The sequence below is a fragment of the Lepus europaeus genome, chromosome 12 (genome assembly GCF_033115175.1).
Source record: "Lepus europaeus isolate LE1 chromosome 12, mLepTim1.pri, whole genome shotgun sequence".
In the NCBI taxonomy this organism is placed as follows: Eukaryota; Metazoa; Chordata; class Mammalia; order Lagomorpha; family Leporidae; genus Lepus; species Lepus europaeus.
This window is the reverse complement of record NC_084838.1, coordinates 34,828,460-34,843,398: the sequence shown is the minus strand read 5'-3', so window position 1 is coordinate 34,843,398 and position 14,939 is coordinate 34,828,460. Positions and strand designations below refer to the sequence as shown.

Below are 14,939 nucleotides of genomic sequence, written 5' to 3'. Positions count from 1 at the left end.
TCTTGTTCTACCAAATACTTAATCCTTAACTCATACACTGGGGAAAGTATTGGCTTTCTCTTTATACACAGCACCACATTGTGTTGTGCTGCTCTCCCTCAACTAGTATTTGGAGTTCCTCTAGGGCAGTGACCATGAGTTATTAATGTTTGTATACTAAGCTTTTGGTAGAGTAGCTGATGCAACTAATGCTTAGAAAACATGGGTCCAACGGCTGATCATGAGGAAAAAGCGATGACAATCTCCTGCGGTGCTGGTTTTAACCTTCCGCGAGTCACAGATCCCTTTGGGGACTCAGTTGAAAGCTAAAGACTTTCTTCTTGAAGATGCAAATACAAACACCATTTGACCTGCAGTTTTAAGGGATTCATTACCCCAAAGTCAGTTCATAAATTCTTAATTCAGACTCCCTCCACAGTAAGTTATACCCAGGAAACCTATAATCCTCACCAAACATCACCATAAATTATTCAGGGTATTAGCTTTCTATAGGTCTGTCTAGCCACTCCTTTTCTAGGTATGTTGGATCTCTTTAGTCTCATAGATGGCCATTCCGTCTGGACTCTTCTCCTTGAATAATTGGAAAGTTTAGTTACACTTAAGACTATGTCTATGCTTTGCAGCCTCATGAGCTTATGGTGAAATGTAAGCACCCATTCCATCATTCTTTACACAAGTATTTTTTGACCATATCAGCCATAGTGCTAGATGACACATCAGGTCCCTGGCCTCAGAGAGCTTATAGTTTCATATGGGAAAGAGAAACAAAAATAGCAATTGGGATAAGCAGTATGTGCTTTGGGGAGCAGTTAGCCTCTTTAGGGAGTGTGGTTGAGGGAGTATCTGTGTGTATGTGGAAAAGTGTTAGCAATAATTACAAGAAGACTTCCCTAAAGAAGTCATTCCTGGAGTTGAGTCATAAAGATCACAGTACATTGTTTTGGAGGATTTTTGCACCTATGTTCATCAGGGATATTGGTCTGTAGTTCACTTTCTCTGTTGTATGTTTTTCTGGCTTAGGAACTAAGGTGACTCAGGCTTCATAGAAGGAGTTTTGAAGGATTCCTTCCCTTTCAATTATTTTGAATATGTTGAGAAGAATTAGAGTTAGTTCTCTAAATGTCTGGTAGAATTCAGCAGTGAAGCCCTCTGGTCCTTGGCTTTTCTTTGTTGGGGGGATCTTTATTACTGATTCAGTCTCTGTCTTGGTTATTGGTCTGTTTAGGTTTTCTCTATCTTCATGACTCAATTTTGGTAGATTGTATGTGTCTAGGAGTCTCTTCATTTCTATTAGCTAGTCAAGTCCAACATTACATCAGACCAAAATTCACCCAGACCAAATGGGATTTATCGCAGGTATGCAGGGGTGGTTCAACATTCACAAATCAGTAAATGTGATACATCACCATAACAAACTGAGTAACAAAAACCATATAGTTATTTCAATAGATGCAGAGAAAACATTTGACAAAATATAATATCCTTTCATGATGAAAACCCTAAGCAAATTGGTAATAGGAGGAACATTCCCCAACACAATCAAGGTGATTTATGACTGACCCATGGCCAGCATCCTATTGAATGGGGAAAAGCTGGAGGCATCCTCCCTGAGCTCCAGAACCAGACAAGGATGCCCATTCTCACGACTGCTATTCAATATAGTCCTGGAAGGTTTAGAGAGAGCCTTTAGACAAGAAAAAGAAACCAAAGGGATACAAATTGGAAAGAAGGTAATCAAGCTACCACTATTTGCAGGTGACATGAGTCTATATATAGGGGATCCAAAAGACTCCACTAAGAGACTATCGGAATTCATAGAAGAATTTGATAAAGTGGCAGGATATAAAATCACCAAAAAATCAATAGCCTTTGTATACACAGACAATGCCATGGCTGAGAAAGAACTTCTAAGTTCAGTCCCATTCACAATAGCTCCAAATAGAATTAAATACCTTGGAATAAATTTAACCAAAGATGTCAAAGATCTCTATGATGAGAATTACAAAACACTAAAGAACGAAATAGAAGAAGACATTAAAAATGGAAAAATATTTCATGTTCATGGATTGGAAGAATCAATATCATCAAAATGTCCATACTGCCAAACTCAATTTACAGATTCAATGTGATCCCAATCAAAATACCAAGGACATTCTTTGCTGATCTAGAAAAAATGATGCTAAAATTCATATGGAAACACAAGAGACCCTGAATAGCTAAAGCAATCTTATACAACAAAAACAAAGCTGGAGGCATCACAATACCTGATTTCAAGACATAGTACAGGGCAGTTAAAACATTCGAGTACTGGCACAAAAACAGATTTGTAGAACAATGGAACAGAATAGAAACTCCAAAAATCAATCCATGCATCTACAACCAAGTTATCTTTGACAAAGGAGCTAAAATCAATCCCTGGAGCAAGGGCACTATCTTCAACAAATGGTGCTTGGGAAACTGGATCTCCACATGCCTAAGTGGAGATCCAGTGGAAACAAGACCCCTACCTTACATTTTACACAAAAATCCACTCAAAATAGATTAAAGACCTATATCTATGACCTTACATAATCAAATTATTAGAGATCATTGGAGAAACTCTGAAAGACATTGGCATAGGCAAAGAGTTCTTGGAAAAGACCCCAGAGGCACAGGCAGTCAAAGCCAAAATTGACAGATGGGATTGCATCAAGCTAAGAAGCTTCTGCACTGAAAAAAAAACACTCTCAGGAAAGTGAAGAGGCAATTGACAGAATGGGAGAAAATGAGAAAATATTTGCAAACTACACAACTGATAAAGGGTTAACAACTAAAATCTGTAAAGAGCTCAAGGAAATCAACAGCAACAAAATGAACCATCTAATTAAGAAATGGGCAAAAGGCTTGAATAGGCATTTTTCAAGAGAGGAAATTCAGATGGCCAATAGACACTTGAAAAAATGCCCAGGATCACTAGCCATCAAGGAAATACAAATCAGAACCGCAATGAGGTTTCAACTCACCCCTGTTAGAATGGCTCTCATACAGAAATCAACAAATGACAAATGCTAGTGAGGATAAAAAGTTACCCTGATCCACTGTTGGTGGGAATGTAAACTGGTACAGCCACTGTGGAAGACAGTATGGAGATACCTTAGAAATCTGAATATAGACCTACCATATACTCCTGGGAATTTCCCCTGACCTAAAGAAATCAGCATCTGAAAGAGTTCTCTGTACCCCCATGTTCACTGCAGCACACCTCAAAATAGCTATGTTATGGAATCAACCCAGATGTCCATCAACTGATGACTGGATAAAGAAATCATGGTATATGGTATATATACACTATGGAGTACTACTTAGCTGTAAAAAAAAAAAAAAAGAAATTTTGTCTTTTGCAACAATATGAATGAAACTGGAAACCATCATATTTAGTGAAATAAGCCAGTCCCAAAAAGACAAATATCATGTTTTCCCTGTTCTGAGGTAACTAATAGAGTACCTAAAATGTAATGTATTGGAGTGAAATGGACATTTTGAGATACAATGATTGTTTATAGCCCTTGTATCTTCTGTTGAGGAACAGTGCTTTTTTTTTTTTCTTCTTCATACTATTTGTTGAACTATTTTACTTAGTGTAAGGTTAACTATACGATCATTAAGTAACTGAAAATAGATCTTTGTAAAAATTAAAGAGTGTGAATGTGAGAGGGAGGAGGAAGAAGGGTTGGAGCATGGGCAGGAGGGAGAGTGGGGGGGAGGGCAGTGTTACTGTGTTCCTAAATTTGTACAAATGAAATAGATGAAACTTGTATAACTTAAATAAGGATAGTGAGAGAGAGACAGAGAGAAAGGTCTTCCTTTTTGCCGTTGGTTCACCCTCCAATGGCTGCTGCGGCCGGCGCATCTCGCTGATCCGAAGCCAGGAGCCAGGTCCTTCTCCTGGTCTCCCATGCGGGTGCAGGGCCCAAGGACTTGGGCCATCCTCCACTGCCTTCCCGGGCCATAGCAGAGAGCTGGCCTGGAAGAGGGGCAACCGGGATAGAACCCGGCACCTCAACCGGGACTAGAACCCGGTGTGCCGGCGCCGCTAGGCGGAGGATTAGCCTGTTTGAGCCACGGCGCCGGCCTAAATAAAATTTTTTAAAAATCCAGTGCATGCAGAGCCGGCGCCGTGGCTCAATAGGCTAATCCTCCACCTGTGGCGCCGGCACACTGGGTTCTAGTCCCAGTCAGGGCGCCGGATTCTGTCCCGGTTGCTCCCCTTCCAGGCCAGCTCTCTGCTATGGCCCAGGAGTGCAGAGGAGGATGGCCCAAGTGCTTGGGCCCTGCACCCGCATGGGAGACCAGGAGAAGCACCTGGTTCCTGGCTTCGGATCAGTACAGTGTGCCGGCCGTGGCCGCCATTGGAGGGTAAACCAACGGCAAAAGGAAGACCTTTCTCTGTCTCTCTCTCTCACTGTTGACTCTGCCTGTCAAAAATAAATAAATAAATAAAAATCCAGTGCATGCAAGTGGATGTATTTCTCTAGTCATTTTTGTAGCTAGGCTGTCTGTGTAGTTGAAGCATGTATGTGTTATTATGTGTATAATCCTACCTGGAAGATATATGTCTTTCTCAGGGTTTGCACCAAGGGGGAATACAGTGTCTGGCTTAGTACAAATCTGTTTCCATTACTCTGTTATCAAATTCACCAAAATGGCATTTCTAACCTACAGTGAATCAGAGTTCTGTTTCACACATTGCTCCCAAATGGGGAGTAAGTGAATGGATAGTTTGGGACTGATAAAAATAAGTGTAACCATTAAGAATTTAACTGCATGCTGTTTCAAGTAAAGGGCAAAGGCTTATCTTAGCTCAATGAAATTGTATGTAACAAAAATTGTTCAATATTTGGAAGCAGAAAAAAGTGAGAGGCCACATTTCACTATATTCTCTTGGGCTTCTAAAGGTGTGAAATTCTCAGTGAAATTTGGAACTTTAAGAGCAATGGATTTTATTTGAACAGTGCAAATATTGTTTAATAATATGATCAATAATGTATTAATAAAGTGAATATTAATAATTTCAGACTGTTAACTTTGAGGTTTTTTTCTAATTGAATCTCATTTTATTTTTCCAGCATTACAGTGTTTCTGCCACCTCTGTACAAAAGACAATTTCACATGTGTGACAGATGGACTCTGCTTTGTCTCTGTCACGGAGACCACAGACAAAGTTATACACAATAGCATGTGTATAGCTGAAATTGACCTAATTCCTCGAGACAGGCCGTTTGTATGTGCACCCTCTTCAAAGACTGGGTCTGTTACTACGACATACTGCTGCAATCAGGACCATTGCAATAGAATCGAACTCCCAACTGCTGGTAAGTTGTTACTTATATGATTTTTTCCCCCCTACATTTACAAGAAAAGTTCTCAGACTGTGAAGGGACTGTAGAAATCACCTAGCCTGACTTGGTCAGTTTAGAGGCAAGAAGTAGCTTGTCCATAGTCACAGAGTTGCAAGAGTAGCCGAGACCCTGACTCCTGGGTGGGTGTGTTAGAGATGCTGTTTCCAGGGCAGTCTTTCTCTGAGGTCTGTTAGGCCTAAAAGATACCCTCTGAAAAGTTAAATTCAGACAAATCTGTCAGCAGCGGAATGTCCTGAGTGTTCCCACTTTGTTCTCTGAGTGAATTTCTCCTTCCTTGGATAAGTCTCCTACCTTTTAAATGCATGGGGATTGAGAGCAGCACTAGTAATCAGTCAGATGTTTTCATTTTGTAATTAATTATACATGATTTCTAGCTTTTTGGTCCTTCACCCATAGTTTACATTTTTAAATGGTTTGGCAGAGCCAGCAATTTCAAGTTGTCATATACACTTGGATTAGAATAATTTTATTATTCATTTTATTTTTTTATTTGAAAGGTAGAGCAACAGAGAAACAGAGAAAGAGATCTTCCATCTGCTGGTTCACTCCCCAAATGGCCACAATAGCTAGAGCTGGGCTAGACAAAGCCAGTAGCCTGGAACTCCATTCAGGTCTCCCATGGGGTACAGGGGTCCAATTACTTGGGCCATCTTCCACTGCTTTCCCAAGTCCATTAGCAGGGAGCTGGACTGGCAGAGGAGCAGTTGGGATTTGAACCATGTTCTGGTACGGGATGCTAGTGGTGAAAGCAACAACCTGTTACTGGCCCTGTATTAGATTTATTTTAAAGTGGAAGTCTGAGCATATTTTTGAATCTTTTACCGTTTCCCCAAATTCCAAAATCCCCAAATTCCAAAATCTTACCATAATAATAAAAGGAATTTAACATGCGGGAAACTTATATTAATGCCCACAGAATTAATGGGAGAACGCCAACACTTGTGAGGAACTTGTGCAGTTTCAAGAATACACAGCCCCAGACCAGTAAGAGTTGACAAACTGTACAAGAAAGAAGTGAAAGGGCCTCTTGCGAAATCCTACCAGGACCTCCAGCCAAGGGGAGTGGCCGAGTCAGCCACAGAGGCAGACTCTCAGTTCCCTTCCGAAAGCCCCGCTTTCAGTGCTGGCTTTCCTCTCAGAGGGGGGCCAGGCCTCATGCTAATTAATAAGGTTTGGAAGCCCTGCTATGGATCAGAGGGAAAGTCCTGTTCTCTGTCCCTGAAGGCAGGCAGCCTTTCCCTAGGGTGAGCCGGATAGTGAAGCTGCCCGTGGGAAGGCCCTGTCAGACTAATTTCTTTGTGACTTTTCTGTAGACATCTGCAGTAGGAAATGGTAATTCCCCAATTCCCCATTGCTATTGTTTGAGCTTGAAATATATGAGTAGAGATTTATAAAACGTAAAGAAGTCCCCTCCTTTCAACTGCTAAATATACAGAACTACTCATTTCCAGCTCCTGAATAGGCAAACAGCAAAAATTACAAATGAGAAGCAGCTGTGGTTCAAAAGAAGTGGACTGGACTGGGTAAGTTAGGGTAGATGAGCTCTTGTGGACAGACTTGCTGCCTGTCAGGGAGGAACCTCCACCCAGGCCAAGGTCGGTTTCCAGCCTTTCACTGGGAAGGGAGAACATTTCACGGTTGTTAGAAATCACTTTCAGCTGAAAAGCTGTTGATGAATGTTTTAAAAAATGTATTCTTGAGAGTTAACAGTGGACTGGCTACTGTAATTTTATTGTCAAGCTTGAGAAATTATGTTACAATTCAGAGAGAAAGACAGTTGGTGAACGAATTAAGAGAGGTGGAGGACAGATCTAGGTTACCCAATATGCTTATTTTTAAAAGTCCAGGAAAAAGGCATTAAGAACAGCCAGAAGAGAGGAGAGCAAGTAAAATTAGTAAAAATGTATATACTCACATATATGTACAATTTAAAAAGTGTCAGTTTCAAGGCTTAAAAAAAAATCTTTAAAGCATTCAGCATGTGTAAACACCAGTTACCTATAAAAGGAGAAAAGTTCAGATTTTCTGCTGCCTTAAAAGAAGGGAAGTAGAATATTACGTATTGTCACTCAAAATTCTTGAAGTAAACCGGGATTTTATATGCTAAGGCATCTGCTATCCTTAGATAACTCTTTCAGTACACAAAGACTCACATACTCTTCCTCAAGGAAATTACTAGAAACAGGATTCTATATGAAAGGAAATCAGTCCAAATGAAGATGTAAGGAATGGGAGAAATATGATATGAAAAAAATATGGATGAGTAGTGAAGGCTCAAAATGAGTGTCAAGATAATTGTAATTAATGTGGTTTCTGAAACAATACAAAATGTTAGCTATTAAGAGATTATAGGAAAATAAATGATTTGGAATTAAAAGTTTAGGTGGTTATAGTAGACTGTAAAGTATGCTAACTCTGTTTAAAAAAAAGATAATGTTTTGCCTGGAAAAAAATTGGAGGTACAAGGGGATCCTTAAAAATGTCATTAGAAATGGATATTTTTTTAAAGATTTTTTATTTATTTATTTGACAGGTAGAGTTACAGACAGACTGCTGGTAGAGACTGACAGGTAGAGTTACAGACAGAGAGAGCGAGACAGAGAGTAAGGTCTTACATCCGACGGTTCACCCCACAAATGGCTGCAATGGCCGATCCAAAGCCAGGAGCCAGGTGCCTCTTCCTGGTCTCCCACGCCGGTGCAGGGGCCCAAGCACTTGGGCCATCCTCTACTGCACTCCCGGGCCACAGCAGAGAGCTGGACTGGAAGAGGAGCAACTGGGACTAGAACCTGGTGCCCATATGGGATGCCAGCGCTGTAGGCGGAGGATTAACCTAGTGTGCCTCGGCGCTGGCCCCTAGAAATGCATGTTTTGAAAAACTACGCATGGACTTCAAAATTTTTCGCAACAAAATAAACATGTCTTCTACTTATGTCTTTCCACTAACTTTTGAAGTCTCCTAGTATATATATTAAAATATGAGTTGTTTGGGGTGGTGAGGCTGTAGTTTTTTTTTACTTTTTCCTTATTTGTATGTGTGTGTGTATGTATATGTGTGTGTGTGTGTATACATACATATATATTGAGTGAAGAATATATATATACCTTGCTATAAGCCATGCAATAAGAAGACATGCTAAAAGTACTTTAAAAAAAACAAACTACTTTTAAGAAGACAATTTTGGGAATTGTTCCTGATTTTAGTTCCTTTATTTGTGTCCTGAAATGAAAAATGCAGAGGTTCTAGGATGTGGGTGGTAGCTAGGTGGCCTTGTGATTCAGATGATGGCTGTGAATACAAGAAAGTATGAGGGTGCTGACTGAGCTGGTGATGGTGAGGAGGGCTAATGGAAGAGGACTGAGTGATCCTCTTGTTCTGGATTTGAGTCCTGTGAGCTGCTCTGTGACTAAGTGGTGGCAGGGACTAACTGTGGGAGATGTGGAGGATTAGGAAAATGTGGGTGCCACCTACAGTGTTTTTGTTGTTGTTTATGTTTATTTCATTTGAGGCCCTTTTTCAGTAAAGCAGTCACCTGGCCTTGGTCCTGTCGAACTAGCAGCTGTCATTGCTGGACCAGTCTGCTTCGTCTGCATCTCACTCATGTTGATGGTCTATATCTGCCATAACCGCACGGTCATTCACCACCGGGTGCCAAATGAGGAGGATCCTTCATTAGATCGCCCTTTCATTTCAGAGGGCACCACGTTAAAAGATTTAATTTATGATATGACAACATCGGGTTCGGGATCAGGTAATGTAATTGTTTCTCCTTTTTCCTACGAAGTTTTTTAAGAATTAACTATGATACTGATTTTATTAGTTGGCTAAGCCAATGGCTTTGTTTCCTAAAAACTTATTCTGGGTTTGAAACTGATGAAGATCTTTAGGTTTGGTCAGCATCTGGCTGTGGCTGGGTTAGTATAGAGAACTTGGAAATTATTTCCGTGGAAATAAGTCAGTAAGTCAGCTCCGTAGTTGAATACATTTTAAAGCATTCTCATATAAGAAGTTTCATTTGTTCCTCATGACTGAATGAGGTAGAAAGTATAAGGACAGTTATTCTCATCAATAGAAGAGGGTGAAGTTCGTAGATGTTTGAATGATCTGCAGCTACCCAGGATTATTTAGCAGCTTTATTTGTGTATTTAAAAGCCAGCATGAAAGAAATGTGTTTGGAATTGGGGAGGTTATTGCTTTTTTGACACTGTAAAATTGCCATCTTTAGCTGAGGCCTGATTTTTCATTAAACTAATTAATTCTTAGTCATTTTCTCACTTCAGAAAAGTCTGACCACTTTAATACAGCCTTGTGTATCCATAGCCCCTGTGATGTTTGCTTTTCTCAGTTCTATTTGTTGATTTTTATGAGATAAGTGATAGATAGTTCCCTTTGCTAAGATGGATTTTGAGAAAGCAGTACTTCGTTTTTAAGCCAAAGGGAATTACCTTTTTTATTTATTTATCGCATGTGATTTAGAGGGATATTAAGAAAGGAACATTGCATCCCTTAGAATTTTGGAATTTGATACTTGGCTGTGAATCTAGATTCCAGTGCATGCTTTGTCACTAATTGGTTCTGAGTCTTTGCTTAAATCGTATTCCCTCTTTTGGCTTCAGCTTCCTCGTCACAAATAAAAAGCAAACACTGTTGATAATAGTACTTAAGAGTGGTTTGTTAGGACTTTTAAATGAAATGTAGTATCTTTTGAAAAGTCCAACTCATCTAAGGGCCAAATTCATGAATAAGGTGAAGATTAAAAAACATAAATGATGAAAACTTCAGGGAATATTAAAGAAACGTTAAAGCCAAAGTTATGACTGGGAAGTCATAGCTCCAAAGCAAAAAGTCACATCTAATGATACAGAAAGTTCATGTAATGAGAAATGTCTGAAATGCCCATCATTGAGTATGTATATCTGTTCATTGTATTCAGTATGAGGAAACTGATTCCATGACCTGAAGTCTGTAGACTAGTCTTATATATTCTGTGAGTCAGTCCTTCTGTGGTCACCGTGAAACATATAGATTTGCACTGGAGCTGAGGTCTCTTAAGTCAACCATGGGGACTTCTGAAGCGATTGTGGGAGGCAGATAGTAGGCTGAAATGGAGCAGCCTTAGTACTGAAGATGTGACAGAGTTGGGGCAGGAGTGGTGGATAGAGGTGGTTTCTGGGCTTTCCCCATTGAGTCTCAGTTGATTCAGATGGTTCCTACAGAAAATTTCACTCCTTCTAGAAGTTATCCTGGTCTAAAACTATAATAAACAAAAGCCAAAGTCCTAGAAATGCAGATTGACTACAGATCATTTGGAATTAATCCCTTTGATATACTTGCCTACACTCAGGGAAATCAAAGCAGCTCATAGCCCTCAGTGCAGTGGTATGGGTTATACTTCAAAGGGAACAAGTGGACCTAAACAATGAAAAGGAATTGCTATGTGGGTGGTGCTTGTTTTCTGAATAAGGTATTTGTTTACTTTGTAAAGTGTAAACATGAAATACAGAATGGAAATACTTCTTTTCCATTTTTCATATATTTCTAGATCTATCAAGAATTGTAGCTCTCTGTTGTCTGAAAACTCTTCCTGCTTTTATGCCTTACCCTGCAAAAACTTATCTGTATCATTTGCTAGGTCTGTGGCTTTGGGCAATTAGCTGATGTCTCATGCTTGAGTTATTTCATCTTTAAAATGAAAGTGATGGGGGGCTGGTGTAGTGACATGGCAGATTAAGCCACCACCTGCAACACGAGCGTCCCATATGAGCACCAGTTTAAGTCCTGGCTTGCTCCACTTCTGATCCAACTCTCTGCCCATGCACCTGGGTAAGCAGCAGCAGATGGCCCAAGTGCTTGGGCCCCTGCCACCCATGTGGGAGAGAGACCTGGATGAAGCTCCTGGCCCAACCCTGGCTGTTGGAAGCCATTTGGGAGCGAATCAGCAGATGGAAGATACCTCCCTCTCTTCTTCTCTCCCCCTCCCTCCCATCCTCCCTTTCACTCTGTAACTCTGCCTTTCAGATAAATAAATCTTTTAAAAGAAAAATGAAAGTGATGAGCCCTATTCTGTGCAACTCATTGGATTGTTATGAAATTCAAATGAGAAAATGTTTGCCTGAATCCTTGGTAAATGGTAAATTTGTGTCTAGATGTCAATTGTTAACTCTTTAATTAAAAGCATATTTGGAAGAAAACTTGGACATGCAACATGAATTATCAGTTTGTTGTATTGTAATAAAAGCCTGGTTTAAGATCTCCTTTCCCTGTGTACAGAATTCTTTCTTAACTTATCCAGGCAGAAGCTATCTTCTGTTGAATGATAGTAGAAAATGCTAGCTGTTTCCCTTCTATTTTATTATAAAGTTTATGAATAAGTAAAACATCTGTTCATAATACCATATTTAGTTCTTTTACTCATTGAGGAGAACCTAAACCTGAGCATTTCATGGTTTGGATCGCATGTTTATTTCACAGTAACATGTGATATCTGAAGGAAGGTACTCCCTCTGCCTCTCAAAGGCTCTATGAGAACTGCAGGGAAGACTATGAAGGGCTGTGTCCTAACAGCTCCAGCCTTGAAGATAGCCCAATCCCTATTCAATAATTTGAGTCACAGGCTGTGCATGTGAAACCCAGTTCAGCTGTGATTGGATTGTAAGATGTATGTGAGCATGTACATGTACATGTATGTCAGGTTTTGAAACAGTGAGTCTGTTAGTATGCCAGTGCACACTTACGATCTCTTGGAACATGTGCATCTTGTTCAGGTCTTATTTCCATTGTTCTCTGCCTGTGAAGGAGCCGGGACCCTGTTTTGCTATTGAAGCTTCCTCTCAAGCACTTTTGAAGGCAGAGAACAGTAAAGCAAGAGAATATAGATTTTTTTTTTGTCCTTAAAAGAAAATTGTTGCTGTTTAAAAATGCCCATGTATTCATGAGGGTTATAGTAACCCACTATAGATAGCATGACGAAACCTAGATTCAGTTTTTAATTCTAATTCTGCATGTAGAATCCAGTAGTGAAGGGAAATACAAAAACTCTTATCCTGTTAGCATTAATTAATTTTTAAAAGGCAGAGTGACAGAGATGTCCTTCATCCACTGATTCGTGTAACAGCCAGGACTGGGCCAAGCCAAAGCCAGGAGCTAGGAACTCCATATAGGTAGAAGGGACTCAAGGACTTAAGCCATTACTTGCTGCCTCCCAGGGTACACATCAGCAGGAAGCTGAATGGGAAGTGGAACAGGGACTCCTCCAGGCTCTCAACAATGCAGCAGTGCCCACCCATGTTAGCCTTTGTTGACCATGAGTCTGAAACCTGTAAGGCATTTTTAGACTCTGTGTCTGTGATGGCTTTTTCTTCTTTATCATTTGCTTTTATAACTTCCTCATTAGTCTCTTGAAATGAACTCTTTAGTATACTTTGTGTACATAGTGTGACCCTATACAAGACTTTAAGGAAATATAATAAATTAATATCTATGCAAAGTGACATAAAGTTATTAGGAATTGATTATTCATAGTGTGAAAGAGCTCCTAGATTTAAATACAGATTTCTTACTGTTCTGTGTTTAGTAGTCACCTTATAAACATAAAAACAGTTGTTTATAATTAGACGACTAACAACTTTGTGGGAGGTAGAAAGAGTAGAGCAAGGGAAGAAAAGACTCATTTGAAAATCCTAAAGAAAAAAAGAGAAGAGCTTCTGACTGCTTTAAAGACTTACCATTTTATAAGCACTTCACATCAGGGAACCAAAAAGAATAGATAGTTTCATTTACTGTCAATATGTTAATTTGATCTAATAAGCAAATCTGAGTATAGATTATAAATGACAAAAATTATCATGTACATAGATTGCATATATAATTTCAAACATGATGTATACTGGTATTTTATTTGTTAGTGTCAATATAATTTAAATTTACAGTTTCTTAGTGAATGGGGATATGATGCTAAGTGTTCCAAATTGAGTCTTTTAAATGTCATGGATATTTGTATTATGGCAATATTTTAAAAATATGTATTTTCTGAGTAAGAGAAGTTTTTTATGCAAATTTTTTTGCATTTGTTTATTTACTTTTGTAGAAAACTTTTATTTAATAAATATAAATTTTGAAAGTACAACTTTAGGCCGGCGCCATGGCTTAACAGGCTAATCCTCCACCTTGCGGCGCCGGCACACCAGGTTCTAGTCCCGGTTGGGGTGCTGGATTCTATCCCGGTTGCCCCTCTTCCAGGCCAGCTCTCTGCTATGGCCCGGGAAGGCAGTGGAGGATGGCCCAAGTGCTTGGGCCCTGCACCTTCATGGGAGACCAGGAGAAGCACCTGGCTTCTGGCTTCGGATCAGCGCGATGCGCCGGCCACAGTGGCCATTGGAGGGTGAACCAACAGCAAAAAGGAAGACCTTTCTCTCTGTCTCTCTCTCATTATCCACTCTGCCTGTCAAAAAAAAAAAAAAAAAAAAAGAAGAAGAAGGTACAACTTTAGGATTATAGCAGTTCTTATCCCCATACCACTCTCCCACCCATAAACCATCCTATCTCCTACTCCTTTTCTCATCCCATTCTTCATTAAGATTCATTTTTAATTATCTTTATATACAGAAGATCAACTGTATACTAAGTAAAGATTTCAACAGTTTGCACCCACACAGACACTCAAAGTATAAAGTACTGTTTGAAGACTAGTTTTACTGTTAATTCTCATAGTACAACACATTAAGGACAGAGGTCCTACATGGGGAGCAAGTGCACAGTGACTCCTGTTGTTGATTTAACAATTGACACTGTTATTTATGACATCAGTAATCACCCGAGGCTCTTGTCATGAGCTGCCAAGGCTATGGAAGCCTCTTGAATCCACAGACTCTGACATTATTTAGTCAAGGCCATAATCAAAGTGGAAGTTCTTTCCTCCCTTCAGAAAAAGGTACCTCCTTCTTTGATGAACCCTTATTTCCACCAGCATCTCACAGAGATCTTTCATGTAGGTCATTTTTTGTCACAGTGTCTTGGCTTTCCATGCCTGAAATACTCTCATGGGCTTTTATAGCCAGATGCGAATACTTTAAGGGCTGATTCTGAGGCCAGAGTGCTGTGTAGAGCATTTGTCATTCTATGAGTCTGCTGTGTATCCCACTTCCCATGTTGGATAGTTCTCTTTTTTAATTCTCTCTATTGTTACTAGCAGACACTGGTCTTATATATGTAATTCCTTTGACACTTAATCCTATCTTCATGATCAGTTATGAACTTAAACTGATCACTTTAACTAGTAAGATGGCATTGGTACCTGCCAACTTAATGGGATTTGGAGTCCCATGGCAAGCTTTTAGCTTTACCCTTAGGGTTAAGTCTGAGGGAGTGTGTGCCAAACTGCACATCTCCTCCCTCTCTTATCCCCACTCTTATTTTTAACAGGGATAAATTTTCACTTGGATTTAAACTCCTAGAAATAATTCTGTGTTAAGTAAAGGGTTCAACCAATATTATTAAGTAGAAAAATAAAATCCTAAAAAGAATAAAATAGTAAGCTTTTC

General features: G+C 39.7%; 1 protein-coding gene across 2 annotated transcripts in view; it reads left to right on the top strand.

Annotated features, from left to right (window-relative positions):
* TGFBR1 (transforming growth factor beta receptor 1) overlaps positions 1–14,939 on the top strand; it is a 77,297-nt gene that overhangs the window by 27,799 nt on the left and 34,559 nt on the right. Inside the window, exons 2-3 of one of the 2 annotated variants that reach the window (XM_062207889.1) lie at positions 5,106–5,351; positions 8,909–9,151. In XM_062207889.1, the coding sequence (XP_062063873.1) occupies positions 5,106–5,351; positions 8,909–9,151 (489 nt within the window). The remainder of the gene's footprint in view (positions 1–5,105; positions 5,352–8,908; positions 9,152–14,939) is intronic. The other variant, XM_062207890.1, reaches the window with a different exon arrangement.